The 21,450-nt window shown below is 34.9% G+C and overlaps 4 protein-coding genes across 6 annotated transcripts; 2 read left to right on the top strand and 2 right to left on the bottom strand.

The window, feature by feature from the left end:
* Positions 1 to 1,086: 1,086 nt before the first annotated feature.
* Positions 1,087 to 5,312, top strand: LOC111808300 (uncharacterized protein DDB_G0290685-like). 2 transcript variants are annotated; one of them, XM_023694199.1, is made up of 3 exons: positions 1,087 to 1,192; positions 1,461 to 1,594; positions 4,610 to 5,312. In XM_023694199.1, the coding sequence occupies exons 2-3, from the start codon at positions 1,481 to 1,483 to the stop codon at positions 5,027 to 5,029; spliced, it is 534 nt and encodes a 177-aa protein (XP_023549967.1). In that variant the 5' UTR covers positions 1,087 to 1,192; positions 1,461 to 1,480; the 3' UTR covers positions 5,030 to 5,312. The 2 variants fall into 2 exon arrangements, with proteins under 2 accessions (XP_023549967.1, XP_023549966.1); XM_023694198.1 differs by lacking the exon at positions 1,087 to 1,192 and adding an exon at positions 1,288 to 1,312.
* A 109-nt stretch (positions 5,313 to 5,421) lies between these two features.
* Positions 5,422 to 14,345, bottom strand: LOC111808299. Its single transcript, XM_023694197.1, has 13 exons — positions 14,094 to 14,345; positions 13,912 to 13,999; positions 13,419 to 13,518; positions 13,233 to 13,306; positions 13,054 to 13,125; positions 12,606 to 12,683; positions 11,779 to 11,903; positions 10,975 to 11,047; positions 10,517 to 10,578; positions 10,062 to 10,442; positions 9,800 to 9,896; positions 5,976 to 6,184; positions 5,422 to 5,710 (listed from the first exon to the last, which is right to left on the bottom strand). Exons 1-12 carry the CDS (start codon positions 14,171 to 14,173, stop codon positions 5,984 to 5,986), a joined length of 1,431 nt encoding a protein of 476 aa, XP_023549965.1. The 5' UTR covers positions 14,174 to 14,345; the 3' UTR covers positions 5,422 to 5,710; positions 5,976 to 5,983.
* An 838-nt stretch (positions 14,346 to 15,183) lies between these two features.
* LOC111809257 (uncharacterized protein At4g37920-like) lies at positions 15,184 to 18,504 on the bottom strand. 2 transcript variants are annotated; one of them, XM_023695682.1, is made up of 6 exons: positions 18,297 to 18,504; positions 17,406 to 17,800; positions 16,936 to 17,107; positions 16,319 to 16,563; positions 15,782 to 15,969; positions 15,184 to 15,508 (listed from the first exon to the last, which is right to left on the bottom strand). In XM_023695682.1, exons 1-6 carry the CDS (start codon positions 18,451 to 18,453, stop codon positions 15,349 to 15,351), a joined length of 1,317 nt encoding a protein of 438 aa, XP_023551450.1. In that variant the 5' UTR covers positions 18,454 to 18,504; the 3' UTR covers positions 15,184 to 15,348. The 2 variants fall into 2 exon arrangements, with proteins under 2 accessions (XP_023551450.1, XP_023551451.1); XM_023695683.1 differs by having other exon boundaries at positions 17,406 to 17,797.
* A 133-nt stretch (positions 18,505 to 18,637) lies between these two features.
* LOC111808309 (pentatricopeptide repeat-containing protein At4g18520, chloroplastic-like) lies at positions 18,638 to 21,029 on the top strand. Its single transcript, XM_023694215.1, has one exon. It carries the CDS (start codon positions 18,799 to 18,801, stop codon positions 20,668 to 20,670), a length of 1,872 nt encoding a protein of 623 aa, XP_023549983.1. The 5' UTR covers positions 18,638 to 18,798; the 3' UTR covers positions 20,671 to 21,029.
* Positions 21,030 to 21,450: the final 421 nt, after the last annotated feature.

Here is a 21,450-nt window from a genome sequence, read left to right as displayed (position 1 = left end):
AAAAAAAAAAAAAAAAAAAAAAAAAAAACCTTTATTTATATATAAAATAAAAAAATAAAAAAATAATAAAAAAGTTTAGATTGATTCTTACTTAAGGAAGAGCCAAATAATTGAGTAAGTTAGAGATAGGAAGAGAAGACACATAAGGTAAGGTAAGGTAATGCATCCAAAGAAACAAAATAAAGCAAAAGAGAAAAAGGGAGGGAAAAAGGGAGCAAACCTTTTAATGTTAAAGTTAAGAGTGATGCATTTGCCACCCAAAACCCTAATTTATAAATAAATCCATCCCTTTCAATCCCCCCACAAAATTATTGCCTTTTTATTTTATTTAAATCATCATTTTCATAATTCAATTCTTAATTTTAAAAAATAGTTGAAATAGTTTAATCAGCACAATAATATTATATATATATATATATATATATATATTTTAAAATTATCCAAGCCCGTTAATAAGTTCACACATCTATGGGTATGCTCCATGACTTGGAAACGAAAAGATGGGCCATCTTCGGCCCAATGGTTAGGAATGGGCCGGGCCAGCTGGTAATGGGCTTGGAGATTTAGTAGAGAAATTTATGTAATAGAAATGTCCCCACACCTAACCACTTTTCTTTTTCTGTCCATATGCAGTTGACGCCGCAGCTTGAAATAGACGCTTTCTCAGAAATAAAAGTATAAGGAAACAACTTTTATAAAATTAGTACACTTTTTTTAATAAATAAAGAAGTTCAGGTGTGTTTAATATTTTTTAAAATCATTTTAAAATGGGGATAATTCTGAGGTGTGGTATAAAGGAGTAATAAGAAGGAAGGAGTAATTACATAAAAACAGGAGATGTTTTAGGATATGAAAGGATAGGAAGAATATATTCTATATGAAAAATAAAGTCCTAACAATTTGATGCTCTTATTCTATTCCCACCATCACCTCCATCCATGCTCATAAACTCCTTAACCCTCATCTTCTCGCTCTCTCCAACGCGATCAAATCCGACGGCTCTAAATAAAACACGTCGCAAATTCAAAACTCACTCACACTGTCACACTCTCTTCATTTTTCTTTTTCGATTCACAATANCGATTCTTCATTTTCTCTTTATTCCTTCTTTCCCGCTGTTTTCTCTCTCGTTTTCTTTCAGTTTTTTCCTGAAAACTTCTTGCCTCGCTCAGCTTTTCTTGCTGCACTTCAGGTACTTCTCGCCTACGTTCTTCTCTATTTTCTTCGTCTTCGTTTTCTTCTTCTTCTTCTTCTTCTTCCTTTTTCTATGTCTTACTAATTAGGTTTTCAGATCTGTAAGAAATGATTCTAGGTTTTTTATTCTGCCTGAATCTTCGTTTTCCTCTTGTTTCTTTGTTTTACGAGTTTGACTGTTTTCTTTTATGGTATCGCGGTTGCTTCGACTGGATTTCGAGTAGATCTAACTGTGTACGTTGTTTTTGCGTTCTCTTTGTTTGCAGGTTCTCTGGACCGTACAACAATGGAGACCGCAACTTCTTCTGTTCATCAGCGTTTGCTGCTAGCGTGCGCCGGAAGCACTTCGGCCACGCTGCTTGGCCTCGTCGCTATGGCCGAGTTGCTTGCTTCGTCTCAGGTGAAGTTACTGCTCTTTGTTCTTTCAACTTCGTTAGTGATCGTGTTTGGCATATTGATTCTGTTTTCGAGTATTCTATTTTCTTCCATTTTTTATGAGCTTTTGATTTTTTTTTTTTAGGAAAGGTTAGAAACCGAAAATGATTTGAAATCAGAATAATACCTTTTGAATTGTTTTTACGATACGAAAGTCGACATCTCGCGAGGACGATGTTAAGGTTTAAATTCTATGGTNTTTTAAAATTTTATTTTATTCTTAAAACTCAAACTTGTTTCACCTCAAAATTTGTTAAGTTTTTTAGTTTATATACTTAAAAAAAAAAAAAAAAAAAAGATTTTAGTCTTACTTTTATTTTAATTTATTAGGTTAATGATGTTCTTTAATTCAATCATTTAATGATATATTGACATAGTAATAGAAACAACATTTCAACCTGAATAAGTTAAAAGACATATATTATTAGAAAAAAAAACAGATTTGAGACGGATAAATTGATATCAAAATTAAAATAGTTACTTTTTAGAAGTTTAAGAACTGGAGCAAATTAGAATAAACATTAGAAAAATTAAGTTCAAAATCAACTTTTTTCTTAAAGTTGGAAGATAAAAGTATAACAAACTTAAAATTTAAAAGATTAAAATGGAAGTTGAACCATTCCTGAAGTGTAAATCATATTTTTGTCTTATTTATACTCTAGTTATTTCACGAAAGATGAGACTCCCAAAGTTGTTTTGTCCTTTGGTATTTAAATGTTTTTGCAAACGTTTTTTTTCCTTTTAAAAGTGAGAAATACTTTGTTTAAACCTTTGAATTTTTAAAATAATACACTTCCATTTTTAAAAAATTGAAAAAATACCTTACAATTAGTTGTAAATACTGTTTAAAAAATATTCTTAAAAATGTATGAGAACTGCCCTTAAATTTTTAGAAAAATGTTTTAAAGATTTTATTGTAAGTATTCTTAAAATTGAAGAGAATAGTTGATCTATGAGTGGTTTAACCTCTTTAAAAAAAAAAAAAAATGTGAACTTTCAAATGTCCTTAAATTTTTAGAAAATTGTTTTAAAAGATTTTATTGAAAGTATTTTTGAAATTGAAGAGATAGATGATCTATGAGGTATAAGGGTACGTTTTTTTGTTCATATATTGACAATTTATATTTTTCTATAAATCTTGAACGTGTTAATACTATACTTAAAAGTTCATGAATATTTTTTAAAAGTCGTACTAATGGATATTGAACTTTTTAAAAAAAGTTTAAGAGCATTTATAAAACTTTTTAAACTCCATTGATATACTTTTCTTAATACTTTTCAAAGTAGAAAGGTTATATGAAAGTATTAACAATTTTTATTTAAAATTAACCATGATGTTAAACGTTATTTCTTTTAACTTCATTAAAATTTAAAGTTTTCATTCAAACTTTTGAAAGTTTTTTTTTAAGACAAAAGTATGAATAATTTTTTTTATGAATTTAGCTAGTATTTTGATTTTTTTTGTTTAAATATAAATTTTTATCTTAAATTTGTTTCTCACTGATTAAAATATTCTATAATATTTGTTGAAGTTGATTTATTTAAATGAAACTAACTTTAAAATGATTATTTTCGTGGTCAAAGATTTAGAATCCTCCTAAACTTCATATACTGTTAACTCAAAATAACAAAGTAATAATAATATTAATAATAACAATAACATGAGATGAGTAAATTATAAGTCAATAACGTGCTGCTAAGTTCTTGTTTTCATGAAAAACTCTCTTTAGTCAGTAGTTTAATTTGATAAAAACATTTTTTTTAATTTGATAAAAACATTTTTATATTTTCAATGAACTTTAATTTACAAAGCTAGCAAGGACTCGAATGGGGAAAATCTATATTTAAAGGATGATAGTTAATAATAAAAAGAAATAGAATATAAACAAAATTGAAAATTTTCACACACATTACGAGTATTTATTTCGCCTTTTTCTTAAATCTTATATTTATAGATTAAGGATTTCGCCTTTTTCTTAAATCTTATATTTATAGATTAAGGATTGTACTACATTTAATTACGTAAAACTTGATAATAAAATCATTATTTGAATTCACAAACAATGAATGTTAATATATGTTGGGTTCTTAAATACAGCAACGTTTAGAATTTGAATTTCAAGAAATAAACTTTTCAAAGTTAATTTAGTTTTGTGGGATCATTTTATCCTGTAAACTTTTTCCCCATTTAATATATTTTTTTAAATAGTTATTTTAAGGTTTTCAAACTTTCAATAGTCTTCATAAAAAATGGTAAAAAAATCTCAAATTCAAATTTGAATATAACAACTAACAATTAAAAAAAATATACAACCTAATTTCTAACTTGAATATTATTGTAATAGTATGAATTTTGTAAAGTAAAATGTTGCTATGAATTGGGATGAGGGAGATTGAAGGTTCCAAAAAGTAGAATGGAGATTACAATTGCTTTAGAAACTCTACCTATATGTATACAGGGAATCCCCACCTTGAACCCTGTATAAACCGGGAATTTCTGCATCGTTTGGGGTGGGATTCCATAGAGTCCAACCCTTCGAATAAAATGTACATTTCTAGAAATGTTGGGTATGCATGGTGCAATGCATCATAATATACATGTACTTCAAGACTGATGCGGAAGTCTTCTGCAGACGACCTAACCAATCAATCCTAGTGCGTTCATCCTAAATTTAAGAAAGTAATATGGTTATTATACCTTGATACCCTGCAATTTTGTTTTATATCTATATAATTTGTGGCTCAACAGTGCCTTTCCTCCCCCATCTGGCTTTATTGAGGCCACTAAGGAAGGAATCACATGCAGGGGCAATGCACCGGTTTCCGGAGTTACTGTTTAATATTTCTTTTTTATTCATTCTTGTCATCCTTGTTCCTATTTTTTGGTGACCCACAGTAGTTGCTCTTTCTTGTATTTGGTTTAACTCGCTGATGGAGCATATCTTTCTGGCGTGATTCAAATTCATTTTTCATCATCTAGTTCCTGGTTCCGAATGAGATGGATGCCATTGCTGTATTCAACAAGAAAAGGAAATTCACTTCCGGGAAACGTCAGACTGGAGGAGAAAATGAAAATCAGAATAACGACAGTGATAACGAACACGGAGATGAACAAGATGCACTTGAAAATGGAGAAGATGGTAAAAATGCTCCCACTAAAGATGGTGCTAATGGAGGGGAAGAAGCTAGCAACGATAACGGGGATGGTGGAAGTGAGAACAGTGGTGATGGTGGTGGGGATGAAGATGACGACGACCACGACGACGGTGGAAGCGAAGAGAATGATGAAGACAATAAAGAAGACGAAGAGGATTTCGATGAAGAAGACGTAGAGGAAGACACCTTTGAAGGAGAAGACGATGAAGAAACCCTCCCACCACCAAAGAAGAGAAAGAAGTAAAAAGGGGAAATCCAATCAAGAAATATGCGAACTACGCAAGCAAGTTTCTAATTATCTTTCCAAACCAATGACACTGATTCCATTTTCTTGTACCTTTCGGAGACTAAAAGCTCTCAACACACATTGCTGAGCCAATTTAACTTAAACAAAGCAACCGCTATCCTAGTAGTATCGTAGCGTTTGTAAGCTGATAGTTTATGTTAAAGTTCCTTTGTTCAATTCAACGTTGTCTAGAAAGGCAGAGGTTTCTATGATATCAAGTGCGTGCTAATTCCAGTTGCAACATTTTATGAACCGCGAAATTTTCTTATATTAGAATTTGTGTTCGGTGAAATCAATTTTGTGGAGTGGATGGGTGGGTGTTTCAACCTCCTAATAAAGTCATCACCATCAATGGGAATGAGCTAACTTAACTTAGAAGGCCAATTTCTATATACATTTGAAGAACATCCCCACAAGCCAACTCCTTGTCTTTCCAATATCTAAGAAGATGGTGATGGAATAGCGATGGGTTATCCTAAGTGTAAATAAATCCAGATAAGATGATGAAATAATAGAAGTTCTAAACATAAATATGTTCAGGGATGTACACCTTTTGAAGTCTCCGTAATTACAGGTTGAAAGAAGATCACACATCGGGTAGTTCCAAGTGCTTCTCTTTCTCGCGTTATCTCCATATGCCTGTTGTGATACCAAATCTTATTATAATCGTAGAAGAACAAGGGAATGTGTATTGAGTTTCTGAAAATGATAATATTACATGGACTACAAAAGGTTAAAAGATTTAATAAAAGAATGGGGTTAATGCTGGAGAGGTTGGAGGTAATGCAATGCAAAACTACTCTATTTTGCATCACTTGGTGTTTGTTTATATTTAAATGAGCTGAAATAGCATCACTTGGTGGCAACTTAAAGAAACTAAAAGCGGCAGTGTTAGTTTAGTTACCCATTAAATTACAGTTTGGTGGCATCGATGAACATTGCACGAGTCCAATGCTCAATGTCTTCAGCTTGGGAAGGCGGAGGAGGAAAAGTTGGATGTTCTATGAGGTCCCACCCTTCAATGGTGGAATCATTCTTTCTGGCATCAGAAAATTCAGTGGCATAAAGATAACTCGAAGCAGAACTTGGATGGTTACTCTCATAATTGGTTTTCTGCATTAAGACACAAAAGGAAATAACAAAACCAAGACCTTAATGCAGATACGCAGACAGAGTATAATCATTTGCTAAGATAAGAGGTTGAATAATGAAAATAGTGCATCCGTAAAATGAAACTGAACATAACATAGGTTTGAGTCCCCTAGGGACAACAGAGGAGATCTACAGTCCTATTTTATGTTCTCCTTTAGACCCTCTTTTTTAGCTTATCCAGGTTATCAACTCGCTTCCCGCTTCGTGGTATGAACCTTTTTTTTTTATATTTTTATTTTAGAGAAAGTAAAACCATTACCTTAAACAAATGGAATGACAAAAGAAATCTTAGCAACCAATAACAAAAACACACTTAGTTGGAAGTCAAATAATAAATAGAGAGCTAACACAAGCATCTGAAAGGGAACTCCAAGATAAAGCCACTTAAAACTTTACAGTCACAAAGCTCTAACCTTACCACCATCTGTTAGCAAGTAAAACTTTTCTGTTTCCCTCCAGATCATCTAAATAAGGCCCCTATCCTCTAAAGAACATTAACCTGCCAGTTTCTATCATCAAGCCAACCCATCACCATTCTTTCCTAATGTTCTCCTCTGTCTATTACTCTTCTACCGAACACCTCCCCTACCCCGCTATCGGACTTTCTCTTCTCCTAAACTAGTGTAAGGGTGTACAATTTTCTACGATTTTTTAACCTTGTGCACATGTAAAGGTGTAAAAATTTTCCACCAAACTTGAAATAACCAAGGTATACAATCCAAATGAGAGTCATCTTTAAAGGTAGGGAAACAGTAATGACAGTTTCCATTGATTTAAAACGGTCAGATTCTTTAATAACAGATGATGGGGGAAAGAGTAAATAATGAAACCAATAACTTATTGATGCAAGAAACATAAATCGACATCAAGTTGCAAATTCATACCATTATTTGTGAATGTGCACTCTCTAGCAGCATGCTGGATGAAATGGAATTCACGTTCCATGCAGATTTGTTCAGCTTCTGAACGTGCTTAGGTGACCTTGAATGCAGAAGATATAACCATGTCTATCAGGGTAAGCCGTATGACAAAAAAAAAATTATCTATATAAAAACATTTTTTCATTTCTCATACACCAAACAAAACATAGTGATGAAATTTCAAATGTCAGGGAGAGGCTTAAAAGTGAAAAATGGATGGAAATACCTGGACGAAGCCATTTTGAGGGAAAAAACAGAACGCACTTCCTTGGATGAAGAAAGAGTAGCCAATAATTTAGCAAATGCTTCAAAAGTAGAAGCTTCAGAAGGAACGTCTAAATAAAGAGAGTTATAGCAGTATGCGGTGATACATGCTACACTTTTCTTGAGGAGGGCAATCCCTGTCTGCAAATCCTTGTGTGTTTCAATTGAATGTGCAGAAGCGGAGGAATAATTGAAGCTCTTATTTTCTAGTGAACTTAAATGTGGTTTCCTCTCTGATTCCAATGAAGCAACACCAAAGTTACTAGAGCTTTTATCAGACCATGAATTTTCCCCACTTGTTGAACAATAGTTTTGACGTGGTATAAAAAGTGGATACTCATTGCTGCAAAATTCATCACTTTCAGTCAAAAAGTTACCAAGACTTGGCAATGCAGATCGCAAATTCAACCAACTTACCTTTGCGAAGATGGACAAGCGTCCCAATATGAATTCCTTTGCCATATGCGTGAACAAGAACCCTACAATATTGTGCAGGGAAAATAAGTAAAAGGAGATGTGTCTCAAATAACAACTTAGAATGAAAAACAAAAAATGATTAATTTAAATTTGAGTGATATGTCAATGAAATCATTTCATCTCATAACTGTAAACTTACTAAACCCCTTACACCTAGAACATAAAGAAGAATTTTGTAGCCATTATTATCAGTTATCCTTATCCACAATTCCCTATGTTCAATTAAACCATCATCAAGATTATCAATAAAAATTCACAACTTTAACCATCCCACAATTAAAAGACAAAGAAGTTATACAATACTTTTCCAGTGACTTTGATAAGAAACAACTTTTTCTTTTTTGCCAAATATTTGATTAAGCAATCATAGAGATAGAAATTCAGCGAAGTGCACATACTGCAAAACCCGAGTTGTGAAGTGCAGGTGCAGCCAAGTTTGGAACAATAAGATTTAAAAGCTGCACCATGTATCTGCCAGTAAAACCAAGGAGACTTCAATTAGATGAAAAAACATGCAATTATAGTTGAATGCAGAAAGAAGCCCTTAACAATTGAGAGTAACTTTAATAATTTATAGGTATGAACCAAGTGAAGAATGTCAAATTATTATTTATATTTTATTTAATAATTTTAACGTAATTTTATTGTTTTCCAATTTTATCCTATAATGATATATTAAGTAGGGATAATTTGTAATTTTGATATGATAGATGAGTGGCATCAGGGTTTCATTGGGAGGCTATCCAAACCTTTGCCATAGGTTGTTTTACAAGTTATGATGAATGAATTTTAGTCTTGGTGCTTCTTTCAAGTTTAGCCTAGAAAACTTGAATTTTGCAATTCATGTATTGAGTTGCATGTCAAGAACCTTCAAGTAGGATTGATCATTCAATCTTGTGGAGTGCTCAAATCTTGGGCAAAGGAACTTGTTCTTTGTCTCAAGAGCTTGATCCTAAGGAAATCCATGTCTAACCTAATTCTTAGTGTTAAAATCGAATCGATTTGGAATTTTAGTGTGAATTAGGTGTTCACATACCCAAAGGGTTTATGATTCCAATTCACTAGGATTTCCATACGAATATTTTCCCCCTGGGAAGAACATAAAGGAATCTAAGGCAGCGTACTTATACAAAAACTGAGTTGTATCGTACGATAAAACAATAAATATGCAAAAGTCAACCATCATACAGAGAAGAAGTTACCCCAAAGAAGCTGAAAGCTCATGTGGCTGAACAGAGTGGGGATCCAGTCTTCTTGGTAAGCTCACATTACAGATTTGATCAAATTGCTCACCGGGACCCTCTTTATTTTCTCCATGAACTAAAACCTAAGATCATAGATATAATGTAGACAAATTTGGGAAAACACCAAAGCATTCATCAGCAAACAAAAAACTATTCTTGTCCAAATGAATTCTTTCCCTTAAATTAATGGACTGAGAAACTTAAGAAAAAAAGAAAAGTACAATTGCAAAGTCATTAGTTTGATCGTTCATACTACTGTCTAAAATTTGTATCCCATTATCTATTTTGCAACTTTTCTTAATAAGAAGATGTGGCCGAAGATTTTTAAAAGGTCTGAGGCATTGGCTTAAACTGATTACACTTTTAGCTTTGAGTATGATCAGACGAGAGCATTATTTCATACGCAAGCAGCAAAATTTAATTCATGGCTATGCAGAGCTTAAGAATTGTAGTTTTCTAAAAAATTCTCAGATTCATATGAAATGAAGCACCGCATTAACGCAGGGAAATGTGTATTAGCANTTAAAGGTAGGGAAACAGTAATGACAGTTTCCATTGATTTAAAACGGTCAGATTCTTTAATAACAGATGATGGGGGAAAGAGTAAATAATGAAACCAATAACTTATTGATGCAAGAAACATAAATCGACATCAAGTTGCAAATTCATACCATTATTTGTGAATGTGCACTCTCTAGCAGCATGCTGGATGAAATGGAATTCACGTTCCATGCAGATTTGTTCAGCTTCTGAACGTGCTTAGGTGACCTTGAATGCAGAAGATATAACCATGTCTATCAGGGTAAGCCGTATGACAAAAAAAAAATTATCTATATAAAAACATTTTTTCATTTCTCATACACCAAACAAAACATAGTGATGAAATTTCAAATGTCAGGGAGAGGCTTAAAAGTGAAAAATGGATGGAAATACCTGGACGAAGCCATTTTGAGGGAAAAAACAGAACGCACTTCCTTGGATGAAGAAAGAGTAGCCAATAATTTAGCAAATGCTTCAAAAGTAGAAGCTTCAGAAGGAACGTCTAAATAAAGAGAGTTATAGCAGTATGCGGTGATACATGCTACACTTTTCTTGAGGAGGGCAATCCCTGTCTGCAAATCCTTGTGTGTTTCAATTGAATGTGCAGAAGCGGAGGAATAATTGAAGCTCTTATTTTCTAGTGAACTTAAATGTGGTTTCCTCTCTGATTCCAATGAAGCAACACCAAAGTTACTAGAGCTTTTATCAGACCATGAATTTTCCCCACTTGTTGAACAATAGTTTTGACGTGGTATAAAAAGTGGATACTCATTGCTGCAAAATTCATCACTTTCAGTCAAAAAGTTACCAAGACTTGGCAATGCAGATCGCAAATTCAACCAACTTACCTTTGCGAAGATGGACAAGCGTCCCAATATGAATTCCTTTGCCATATGCGTGAACAAGAACCCTACAATATTGTGCAGGGAAAATAAGTAAAAGGAGATGTGTCTCAAATAACAACTTAGAATGAAAAACAAAAAATGATTAATTTAAATTTGAGTGATATGTCAATGAAATCATTTCATCTCATAACTGTAAACTTACTAAACCCCTTACACCTAGAACATAAAGAAGAATTTTGTAGCCATTATTATCAGTTATCCTTATCCACAATTCCCTATGTTCAATTAAACCATCATCAAGATTATCAATAAAAATTCACAACTTTAACCATCCCACAATTAAAAGACAAAGAAGTTATACAATACTTTTCCAGTGACTTTGATAAGAAACAACTTTTTCTTTTTTGCCAAATATTTGATTAAGCAATCATAGAGATAGAAATTCAGCGAAGTGCACATACTGCAAAACCCGAGTTGTGAAGTGCAGGTGCAGCCAAGTTTGGAACAATAAGATTTAAAAGCTGCACCATGTATCTGCCAGTAAAACCAAGGAGACTTCAATTAGATGAAAAAACATGCAATTATAGTTGAATGCAGAAAGAAGCCCTTAACAATTGAGAGTAACTTTAATAATTTATAGGTATGAACCAAGTGAAGAATGTCAAATTATTATTTATATTTTATTTAATAATTTTAACGTAATTTTATTGTTTTCCAATTTTATCCTATAATGATATATTAAGTAGGGATAATTTGTAATTTTGATATGATAGATGAGTGGCATCAGGGTTTCATTGGGAGGCTATCCAAACCTTTGCCATAGGTTGTTTTACAAGTTATGATGAATGAATTTTAGTCTTGGTGCTTCTTTCAAGTTTAGCCTAGAAAACTTGAATTTTGCAATTCATGTATTGAGTTGCATGTCAAGAACCTTCAAGTAGGATTGATCATTCAATCTTGTGGAGTGCTCAAATCTTGGGCAAAGGAACTTGTTCTTTGTCTCAAGAGCTTGATCCTAAGGAAATCCATGTCTAACCTAATTCTTAGTGTTAAAATCGAATCGATTTGGAATTTTAGTGTGAATTAGGTGTTCACATACCCAAAGGGTTTATGATTCCAATTCACTAGGATTTCCATACGAATATTTTCCCCCTGGGAAGAACATAAAGGAATCTAAGGCAGCGTACTTATACAAAAACTGAGTTGTATCGTACGATAAAACAATAAATATGCAAAAGTCAACCATCATACAGAGAAGAAGTTACCCCAAAGAAGCTGAAAGCTCATGTGGCTGAACAGAGTGGGGATCCAGTCTTCTTGGTAAGCTCACATTACAGATTTGATCAAATTGCTCACCGGGACCCTCTTTATTTTCTCCATGAACTAAAACCTAAGATCATAGATATAATGTAGACAAATTTGGGAAAACACCAAAGCATTCATCAGCAAACAAAAAACTATTCTTGTCCAAATGAATTCTTTCCCTTAAATTAATGGACTGAGAAACTTAAGAAAAAAAGAAAAGTACAATTGCAAAGTCATTAGTTTGATCGTTCATACTACTGTCTAAAATTTGTATCCCATTATCTATTTTGCAACTTTTCTTAATAAGAAGATGTGGCCGAAGATTTTTAAAAGGTCTGAGGCATTGGCTTAAACTGATTACACTTTTAGCTTTGAGTATGATCAGACGAGAGCATTATTTCATACGCAAGCAGCAAAATTTAATTCATGGCTATGCAGAGCTTAAGAATTGTAGTTTTCTAAAAAATTCTCAGATTCATATGAAATGAAGCACCGCATTAACGCAGGGAAATGTGTATTAGCATTTTTAACTCTTTATGACTCACAATAGACCAGAGACTAAAGTTCCGAGATGAAAAGAAAAGAAGAGAAAAACAGAAAGATTTGAGTAAGCAGAAATGACAATCCAAATCCATTTTGCAGCACCTACCAGAAAATTAAGTTTCTTTCGTGCAACAAATGATCGAGTTGTTGACGGAAAAAAGGTGGTTCATTAGAAAACCAACAGCAATCAGTAGCATGAATTAAGCATCCAGAAAGTGAAATGTACTTACTGATAAGAGCTTACCCGACGTTGTGGAAACAATTTGCATATTTGTTTTACAACCACAGATTGTTTGTGAAGGCGTTCAGAGGTGATTGCCATCTGTCACCATAGAACAATTTTGCATGAAGCATATAAAGAATCATAGACTCATATATGAAAGAGGTCCAGCTAAAGAATTTAAAATACTTGAACAACATTGACCTTCAGTACAAAAGCATAGTTTGATATGGGAAAAGAAAAAAACACTACCAACCATGTTATGTATAAAGAATAGTTTAATGAGGTAATTTGACATGTAGGTCTACATTTATATATGTTCAAACACGCAGGGTTTTTTAGCCTAAACAGTTCGTGCAGACAAAATGGTACATGTACAACAGAACATTTATGCAAAAATATATAGAAAGAAATGACCATTAAAAGACAGCAGAAAAATAATGTCCATGTTAAAAAGGAACATAGGTTATACATGTCCCAGAATCTTGGTGCTGATAAGGTCTGGATAGGCCTTCTCCAGTTGTTCAACTCGTTGTTTTTCCAGCTGCAACAAAAAATCAAGAAAGAACAATGCTAATGGGATGTTTAGATAAGAGGGGAGGAAAGGAAGTACAGCTAGTATAAACTGAAAATAAATAAATGACGGAGTACCACTGAACGGGCCGATTCAAGCATTGCATGTTTCAATTTGAGATCATAGGATGTCATTTCAATCTCTGCCTTTCCTGAGTGCATAAAATAATTTATTAGATTTGATAAGCACTTGCACGTAACATAATTTGGCAAACATCCAAGGGAACAGATTGCTTTCAAAAGTTCTTTTGGAGGTTGGGAAACCTTGCTCGAGTTGCTCTCTACGGCGTCGGAGTTTCTCCCTTAACCTCGAAAGTTTCTCATTCCTAGTCACTCTCCAGTTTAATTGATCGTCTGCCTTCCCCTAAGAAGCACCAGTCAAACGAATTAATTTTTTTTTNTTTTTTTTTTTTTTTTTTTTTTTTTTTTTTTTTTTTACCAAGGCACTTTGCTCAACACGTACATTGCATAGATAAGTAATAACACAGGACCAGCAGTAAAGGAATGGAACAACACGAAGCCGAAAAAAATATTTATGAGATCGAAACGCTTTGTAAAAATAGGTGAAATAACAAAAGAATTATTGAAAAACAGCAGCATCGGCCATGTCGTCAGCAGTTTCTAGCAACGCAACTCCACCAAAGTTCTTTCGCCGGGAAGATGGAATAAGAGTTTCAGAAAAATTATTCACGACAGCTAAACCTCAAACGAGAAGAAAATTAGAGAGAGCGACAATCAAGCATGAGCACCACCAAACCTTTGCCACAAGCACGTCACTCAACCTCGAATATAACAAATCCCGTCGAGCTCTCAATGATTTTAAAGTAGAGTTGTAGTCATTCAATCTGCCGGGAAATTGAAACCAAAAGGATGAGTACAACAAACGTCACCTCGAGTCAAGCAGGGAACTCAATTAGAGTCTTAAAAGAACCTCCATACCTGTGATTCACGCAACCGATGCAAATGGAAGCCTGATTTGAATTCTCACAGATAGCGCAGTTGCAAAATTTCCGATTCATCGTCGATCAATTTGTAATCATGCTACTCGGAGGAAATAGATCAGATGATTATGCTCTAATTTTCAGATCAATGATCTTAAGTTCGCATTTCGCGGTCGAGCCAGGAGGGGAAAAGCTTGAACCGCGGGAACAGATCGTCTGGAAACTGGAATGTAGCCCGGACAAGGGAACTCTTNTTTTTTTTTTTTTTTTTTTTTTTTTTCCTTCTTTCTTCTCCGAATAAACAAATAATCGGTTAAATTAGAGGGTCTCCTCTCTTCAACTTTCAGCGTCGAGGTTCCTTTGTTTATTCCATGATATATATTTTTCTAAATAATAAAATATTTGGATTTTTAAGGATTTTTTTTTTCTTTATAAAATTAAACTAACGGATGGATATTCTTTTTAAGGAAAAACAAGTTAGGATTTAATGTCCAGATAATTACAGCCATAAACCTATTAACCTAATCAACTCTATGCACTGTCTTATTATATTTAATTATTTTATTTAAAAATAATTATATTAACATCGTGCTCTAAACCACAATTTACCAAAAAAAAAATGTAAATGAAACATTAAATCAATTTTGAATATTAAAAACATGTTTGGAAATAATTTTAAACTAAGAATTTTATGTCCCAAATATGTCTAAGAATTGGTTTATTTTCTCTTAATACAACATTTGTGAAGGCATAAAATTTTGAATCTTCAATTTCAAAGAACAATTACAATTTGGTTACCAATCAACTATGCTCATGGTCATGGTGGTTGAAATCTTTTTTTCTTTTCATTAAGAAACAAAATGGTTGCTAAAATGAAATAATAATAATAATAATAAAAAAATAAGAAAAAAAGAACACATACTTTGGAGATTCAAAGTCTATTAATATTAACAAACTAAAAGATTTTTTATTTTTTTTTTATTTTTTTATTTTATTTTTTTATTTACAACTCGTAGAATATGCAATGTTAACTCATCTTACTACTCAAGAAAATAAGAGAAAACAGATCGTAAAATAAGGAACAAATATGAAGCCACTTGAACTACACTCTAATTCCGAGGAGAAAACAAAACTATCTTGAATACATATTGCCATTATTCATATTAGTTTTTGGTATACAATACTGGGAAAATGGGGTATACAACTTTTGATGCATAACTCAACACACCCAACTACCAAATCCTTGTTTTACCTCACATGAATTTTTTCTCAACAAGAAGCTTCAATTCCTCCAGTTTAACGATGACCTCAGGATTCATAAGGTCTCTGGCTTCCTTTACGAGGGTGCCTTCCCGACTAAAATGATAAGCATCCAGCACTGTCTTTATCCACGTGTGAAGCTTCTCTGGGGTCCTAAAAGTGTTCAAAAACAAGAATAAGAAACCCAGTAAATTCAATACAAGGCCTTAAATGACACTGTGCGTAAATGTAAAGCCAAGGTGGTACATCCATATTCTTAACTAGATGGACATAGATGGATCGAGAGATCGACAGAGACGGCCCTAAGACTTTCTTTCTTTCTTTTTTGATGAGAATGAATGGCGACAATGAATGTAACTCGCACGAATAATAAGTTAGGCTATATTCTAATTCGTTGAATATTAATGATAAGGTCCAAAAGCATACGTGTATAAGCAGTCCACATCTTGTCCTTCAACTTCTTCTCCGGGGGTAAATGCATCCTTCAGAGCACTTAGCTTCTCCTCCGGATCCTTAATTGTGAGAAGATACTTCAGAATCCTGATTTCTTTTGGCATTAATCTTTGAAGATTACCCCTTGCTGTCACGTACAAGTGGTATAGTATGTCTTTCACCTGATGAAGAGAAAATAATATCAACACTTACACCATCAAAAAGTAATTACGCAACAATAGTACATCAATCGAAGGTGCCTTCTCCATTTGCTCAAAGGACCCAACATAGAAACTCATAAAATCAAGAGAAATAATTGGTATCTTTTCACTTTGGTGTCTTAAGCTGTAGTCATTGCATTCAAACAGATAACGGTATTCGTTATTGGAAGTTTCGGTAATTATGGACTTCTCGCAGTCATTGGAATTTCTTGAACGGTCAGATGATGGCAACCAACAACATTAGACAAATAAGACCATAAAGCCACATGTTCGCATCAAAGGAAAACAGCAAGGGTAGCAAATGCACTACCTCATCTTTCATCATATTCGACTCCTTTGCTGCTGACCAAGCTTTTGAAATCATCAATACTAATGCAGAATCAAGTTGGTTTTTCTCTGCCAAACTGTCTATCTTTCTACAAGCTGCATCTAAAGTTGGAGAATTGATGATATCCTGGAATTTCAACTCTGCAGCATTCAGTGCTTCAATGTTTTCAGTTGCAGCATCGTATGCTTGCACAGCAGCTAGGCAGGAATTCCCAAGCTTCGCCAAAGCTTATCAATTGAAATATGAGGGGGAAAAATATCATTTCATCCATGTCAATACGATATCTTATATATACATAAAAGAAAAGTAGGACGCTCACTAAAGAAAGAAAATAGCATTCATAAACTTTAAAATAAAAAAGAGACCCCCATAAAGTTTCCTTGGTTGGAAAGGAAACAAAAAAAAAAAAAAAAAAAAAAGAAGTTCTTATTATGTTCTTGTTTTGTTNAAAAAAAAAAAAAAAAGACTGTGCTAATGAGGACACTATACTCAAGACTTGCTTCAGAGAGATATTTGCTTCCTAAATTATACTTCTCAGCCACTTAGGAAGCCATTTATTCGCTACCGAACTTGAAAAGTGTATGCAGTATTAGTATTACCATTTTGCTCGGCCGGATCAGCATAATAAGATTCAGCCACCGTGTGAAGATGCACAAAGAATTCTTTTGTAAAATCTTTACGACGCCTAGAAATAATTTCACCAAGTTCTGATGGTGCTGCTGCTCTGACCGCTTCAAGAAGTTCATTATGTCTCTGCACATCTTCATCAATCTGTGAAAGTTTTAAAGAATAAAGGGAAAAAAACAGATTGATTAATGACACACTGCAGCTGTGTGATTAATAAAACAATCACGTTATCATCAACAATTCATCTTAATTCTTCCTTGACCAGCACACCAACAGATCCTCTGTGCCTTTTACAGCAACAGAACTGATGACTAACCTCATTTGCAAACAAAGTGTTAGTTTCTACTCTTCCTATTTGCAGAACAAATTATTTTATAGAAACAAGGTCTGCCGTTATCAGGTTCAATTTTTTACCATGTTTTCTCTTTAATCCTAAACATACCTCTTTCAGCTTTCTTCCAAGCCGGAGTAGCTTATGCCTCATACCAGGATCATCCTCAGAGGCAGCTCGATCTTGGCACCTCCTAAAGAAATGGGGCCGGATATTGTCCCAAGTCTTACTGAAAGCAATTAACCGTCTCCAATCTGTTGGAGTTGGCTTGTCGATCAGGAAGACTTCAATAAGCTTGTCGCACACTTTGGTCATTTTATGCTGATCCAAGCATTCAACGTCACTTTTTGCATTTTGAACATCTCTTACTGAATCATCAGGAGTGGTATTCGAAGAATCAAGAGTATCTGTACTGCAATGACTAGGTTCTTCACTCCCACCTCTGACAACGGCAGAAGATGATGATTTCTTCAGTCTAACTCGCCACGTCAGTGAGGGGAACCCTGCTATTCAACAGAATTACTGATACTTAACTGTATGTTAATGAACAACGAACTTCGAAGATATTGCAAAATAAAAAGTTCCTAAAATTTCAACCAATACATACTAATATCACTTTGTGACTGGTAAGCTAACTCAATACGAAGCTTGAAACACAAACGATCAGGAATCAATAACTTGAACAACAGATATTCGGCATCTAATAGCTATAGGCACGAATACATATATTTATGGCTGAATTTCCACGTCTCGGTTCTCCGTTCAATTAATTCTTAAGAACCATATATCTAAGTCTTTAATAGTTCAGACATATAATGAACAGCATGCGATAAGTGCACATAATCAAAATCTCTATCCTTTTCCTCGACGCTCCCCTTTTTAACAACCGACTGAAATTGAAAGAATTGAGCAATAATCTGAAGTATACAGAGTTATCAATCTCATGATTTAGTCTTCGCGACACATCGGAAACTTATCAAAGTTCAGAGTTAGTCACCTTACCTCTACTTTTTGAACCCAAGGAGAAGCTCCGAGCTGTAATTCTGGAAACCGAGGACGAGGAGGAAGAGCAGGCGGCGGAGGCGTCTCCATGAGGAAGAGTTTTGCCTCTGATAGAGAAAGAGAATGAGGCCTGAAGAGTTGCGCAACGGAGCTCCATTCTCGAACGTGGATGCAGAACCTTTGTTAGGGTTTAAAAGGGTAAACTGCATATCTTAGGAGGGTTAGAATTATAATAATTAAATAATTAAATTTAAGCAACTTCCTTATTATTTTTATTCTTAATTTATTTTTTTCTGAATAAAGAAAAGATAATTAAACTCCATGTTTGAAATATCCAAGGGCAGTTACCAATTTTGCCCCTGAGTCCCAATGAGGGAAGTCCAACCGACCAACGGTTCTGCTTCAAATTATCCAGTGAAATCTTGACAGTCTTATTTTTCAAGGCTTAGGGTTCAGGCCGAACATTGTGGCCGTGGCGGGAAGTTCAAACAAGTTTCCGGCTATGCTATCGCCGGCGTTCATCTCAACGGCCACCATTTCTCAGTCACCGCCTTGTTTCTCTGTTCCACCACCGCCAATATCACTATCCACACGGCGTGCCTGTTCCAAATGGAACCTCACTAGTATCGACCGTTGTAAAAGCCCCACAAATTTGCGGTTCAACTTTATCAAAGACCCGTTCAGGGCTTCGCTGGTCGCCTGCACAACGGAAACATGTACTGCTCAAGAATGCACCGATGTCGAATCTTGCAGCAATGAGCCGGTGAATGGATGCTTGAGTCCCTATTTGATTGCCGCTTGGCTTCGTTCAAGTCGTGGCGTAAAGGAATTGAGGGCGATACATGCGTTCATTTTGCGACATTTTTCAAGTTTGGTGACCTATGTTGGGAATAATTTGATTAGTTCTTACTTGAGATTCGGAATGTTGATTGATGCTAGAAGGGTGTTCGATGAAATGCCAATGAGGAGTGTTGTGACCTGGACGGCTATTATTAATGGATATATTGATTTTGATTTGACTGATGAAGCTTTAGGATTGTTCGGTGATTCGGTCAGGAGCGGGGTGCGAGCGAATGGGAAGATGTTTGTTTGTATCTTGAACTTGTGTGCTAAAAGGTTGGATTTTGAGCTTGGGAGGCAAATCCATGGCGCCATTGTGAAAGGTAATTGGGGGAATTTGATTGTTGATAGTGCCATTGTTTACTTTTATGCACAATGTAAAGATATTTCCAGTGCATTTGTTGCATTTGAACATATGCCTAAGCGGGATATTGTTTGTTGGACTTCCATGATTACTTCTTGTTCCCAGCAAGGGCTTGGACGAGAGGCAATTTCAATGTTTTCAAAAATGCTAAGCGATGGATTTCTACCAAATGAGTTTTCTGTATGTAGTGTTCTTAAGGCTTGTGGAGAAGAGAGGGAGTTGAAGATTGGGAAACAGTTACATGGTTTGGTAATTAAAAAAATAATCAAGAATGATGTTTTTGTTGGGTCTTCCTTGGTTGATATGTATGCCAAGAGCGGGAGTTTGGCGGATTCTAGAGAAGTATTCGACGAAATGAGGAATAGAAACACGGTTACGTGGACATCGATCATAGCTGGTTACGCACGGGAGGGGCTCGGTGAGGAGGCTGTTAACCTATTTAGGTTGATGAATAAGCAGAGGGTTCCTGCCAATGACTTGACCATTGTAAGCATTCTCCGTGCTTGTGGCTCGATCGGGGCTTCGTTGACTGGGAGGGAAGTTCATGCCCAGATTGTAAAAAACTCATTTCAGACTAATCTACACATAGGAAGCACTCTAGTCTGGTTCTACTGTAAATGTAGGAATCAACCTAAGGCCTCCATGGTTCTTCAGCAGATGCCTCTTAGAGATGTGGTCTCCTGGACGGCCATCATTTCTGGATGTGCTCATCTTGGGCACGAGTCCGAGGCTCTCGAGTTTCTAGAAAACATGATAGAGGAAGGAGTTGAACCAAATTCGTTTACCTATTCATCGGCTTTAAAAGCGTGTGCCAAGATGGAAGCCATCCTCCAGGGGAGATTGATCCACTCGTCTGCAAATAAAACATCTGCAGTGTCCAACGTTTTTGTGGGAAGTGCACTGATCTACATGTATGCAAAATGTGGGTACGTAACCGAAGCTTCTCAAGTTTTCGACAGCATGCCAGAGAGGAATTTGGTTTCGTGGAAGGCCATGATCTTGTGTTATGCTCGGAACGGTCTGTGCCGAGAAGCGTTAAAGCTCATGTATCGAATGCAGGCTGAAGGTATTGAAGTGGATGACCACATTTTTGGAACAGTTTATGGAGTTTGTGGAGACGTGAAGTGTGAGGTAGATTCATCTCTTGAATACAGCTTGCAAACTCAATGATCTTCCCAGTTTGAATGGTAATGTAGATCGAAATTCATGCTATAATATGGTTCTCGACCCATCTCAAAGAGCCTTGCACTCAGTTCATCCGGTGTTTTGATCTGAAGAGCACTTTCCCGTGCTCTTCTGTCACTCCAAAAATCAAAGTTTGTGCAGAGGGGAGAACGCCTGAGCTGTTTATTGGCTCTGTGCAGTGCAGCATGTATTTTACAACCCAGGTCTAAGTTAATTGAAGAAATAAAAGAAACATCCAATGTAATATTTGTAAATCCATACCTATCCCGGGGCAGCCACTGTGTGATCTGATTTGTAACCGCTCAAGCCCATCGTTAATAGATATTATTCGCTTCGCTTCGTTACGCATCGTCATTAGTTTCGCGGTTTTAAAACGCGTCTTTTAGGAAGAGGTTTTCACGTTTTTATAAGAAATGTTTTGTTCCCCTCTCCAACCGATGTGAGATCGCACAATTCACCCCTATTGAGAGCCCACTTACTTGCTAGCACATTGGTCGGTGTCTGGCTCTAATACTATTTTTTGTAATAGCCTAAACTCGTTATATATTGTTGTCAATCTCACAATTTTAAAATGAATATATTAGAGAGAGGTTTCTATACTAGAAATGTTAGTCGTTTCTCTCTCTAACAGTGGATGGAATTTTTTACCTCTATTTTGATTTTTTTTTTTTTGGCTCTTTCTCAAACACATTAATAATAAATAAGAATAATAATAATAATAATAATAGGAAAAAGGGAAAAGGCATGGCGGGCGGGCGGGCGGGC

The sequence above is a fragment of the Cucurbita pepo genome, chromosome LG13, assembly GCF_002806865.2.
Source record: "Cucurbita pepo subsp. pepo cultivar mu-cu-16 chromosome LG13, ASM280686v2, whole genome shotgun sequence".
NCBI classification, from domain to species: domain Eukaryota; kingdom Viridiplantae; phylum Streptophyta; class Magnoliopsida; order Cucurbitales; family Cucurbitaceae; genus Cucurbita; species Cucurbita pepo.
This window is presented reverse-complemented; position numbering and strand designations above follow the sequence as displayed.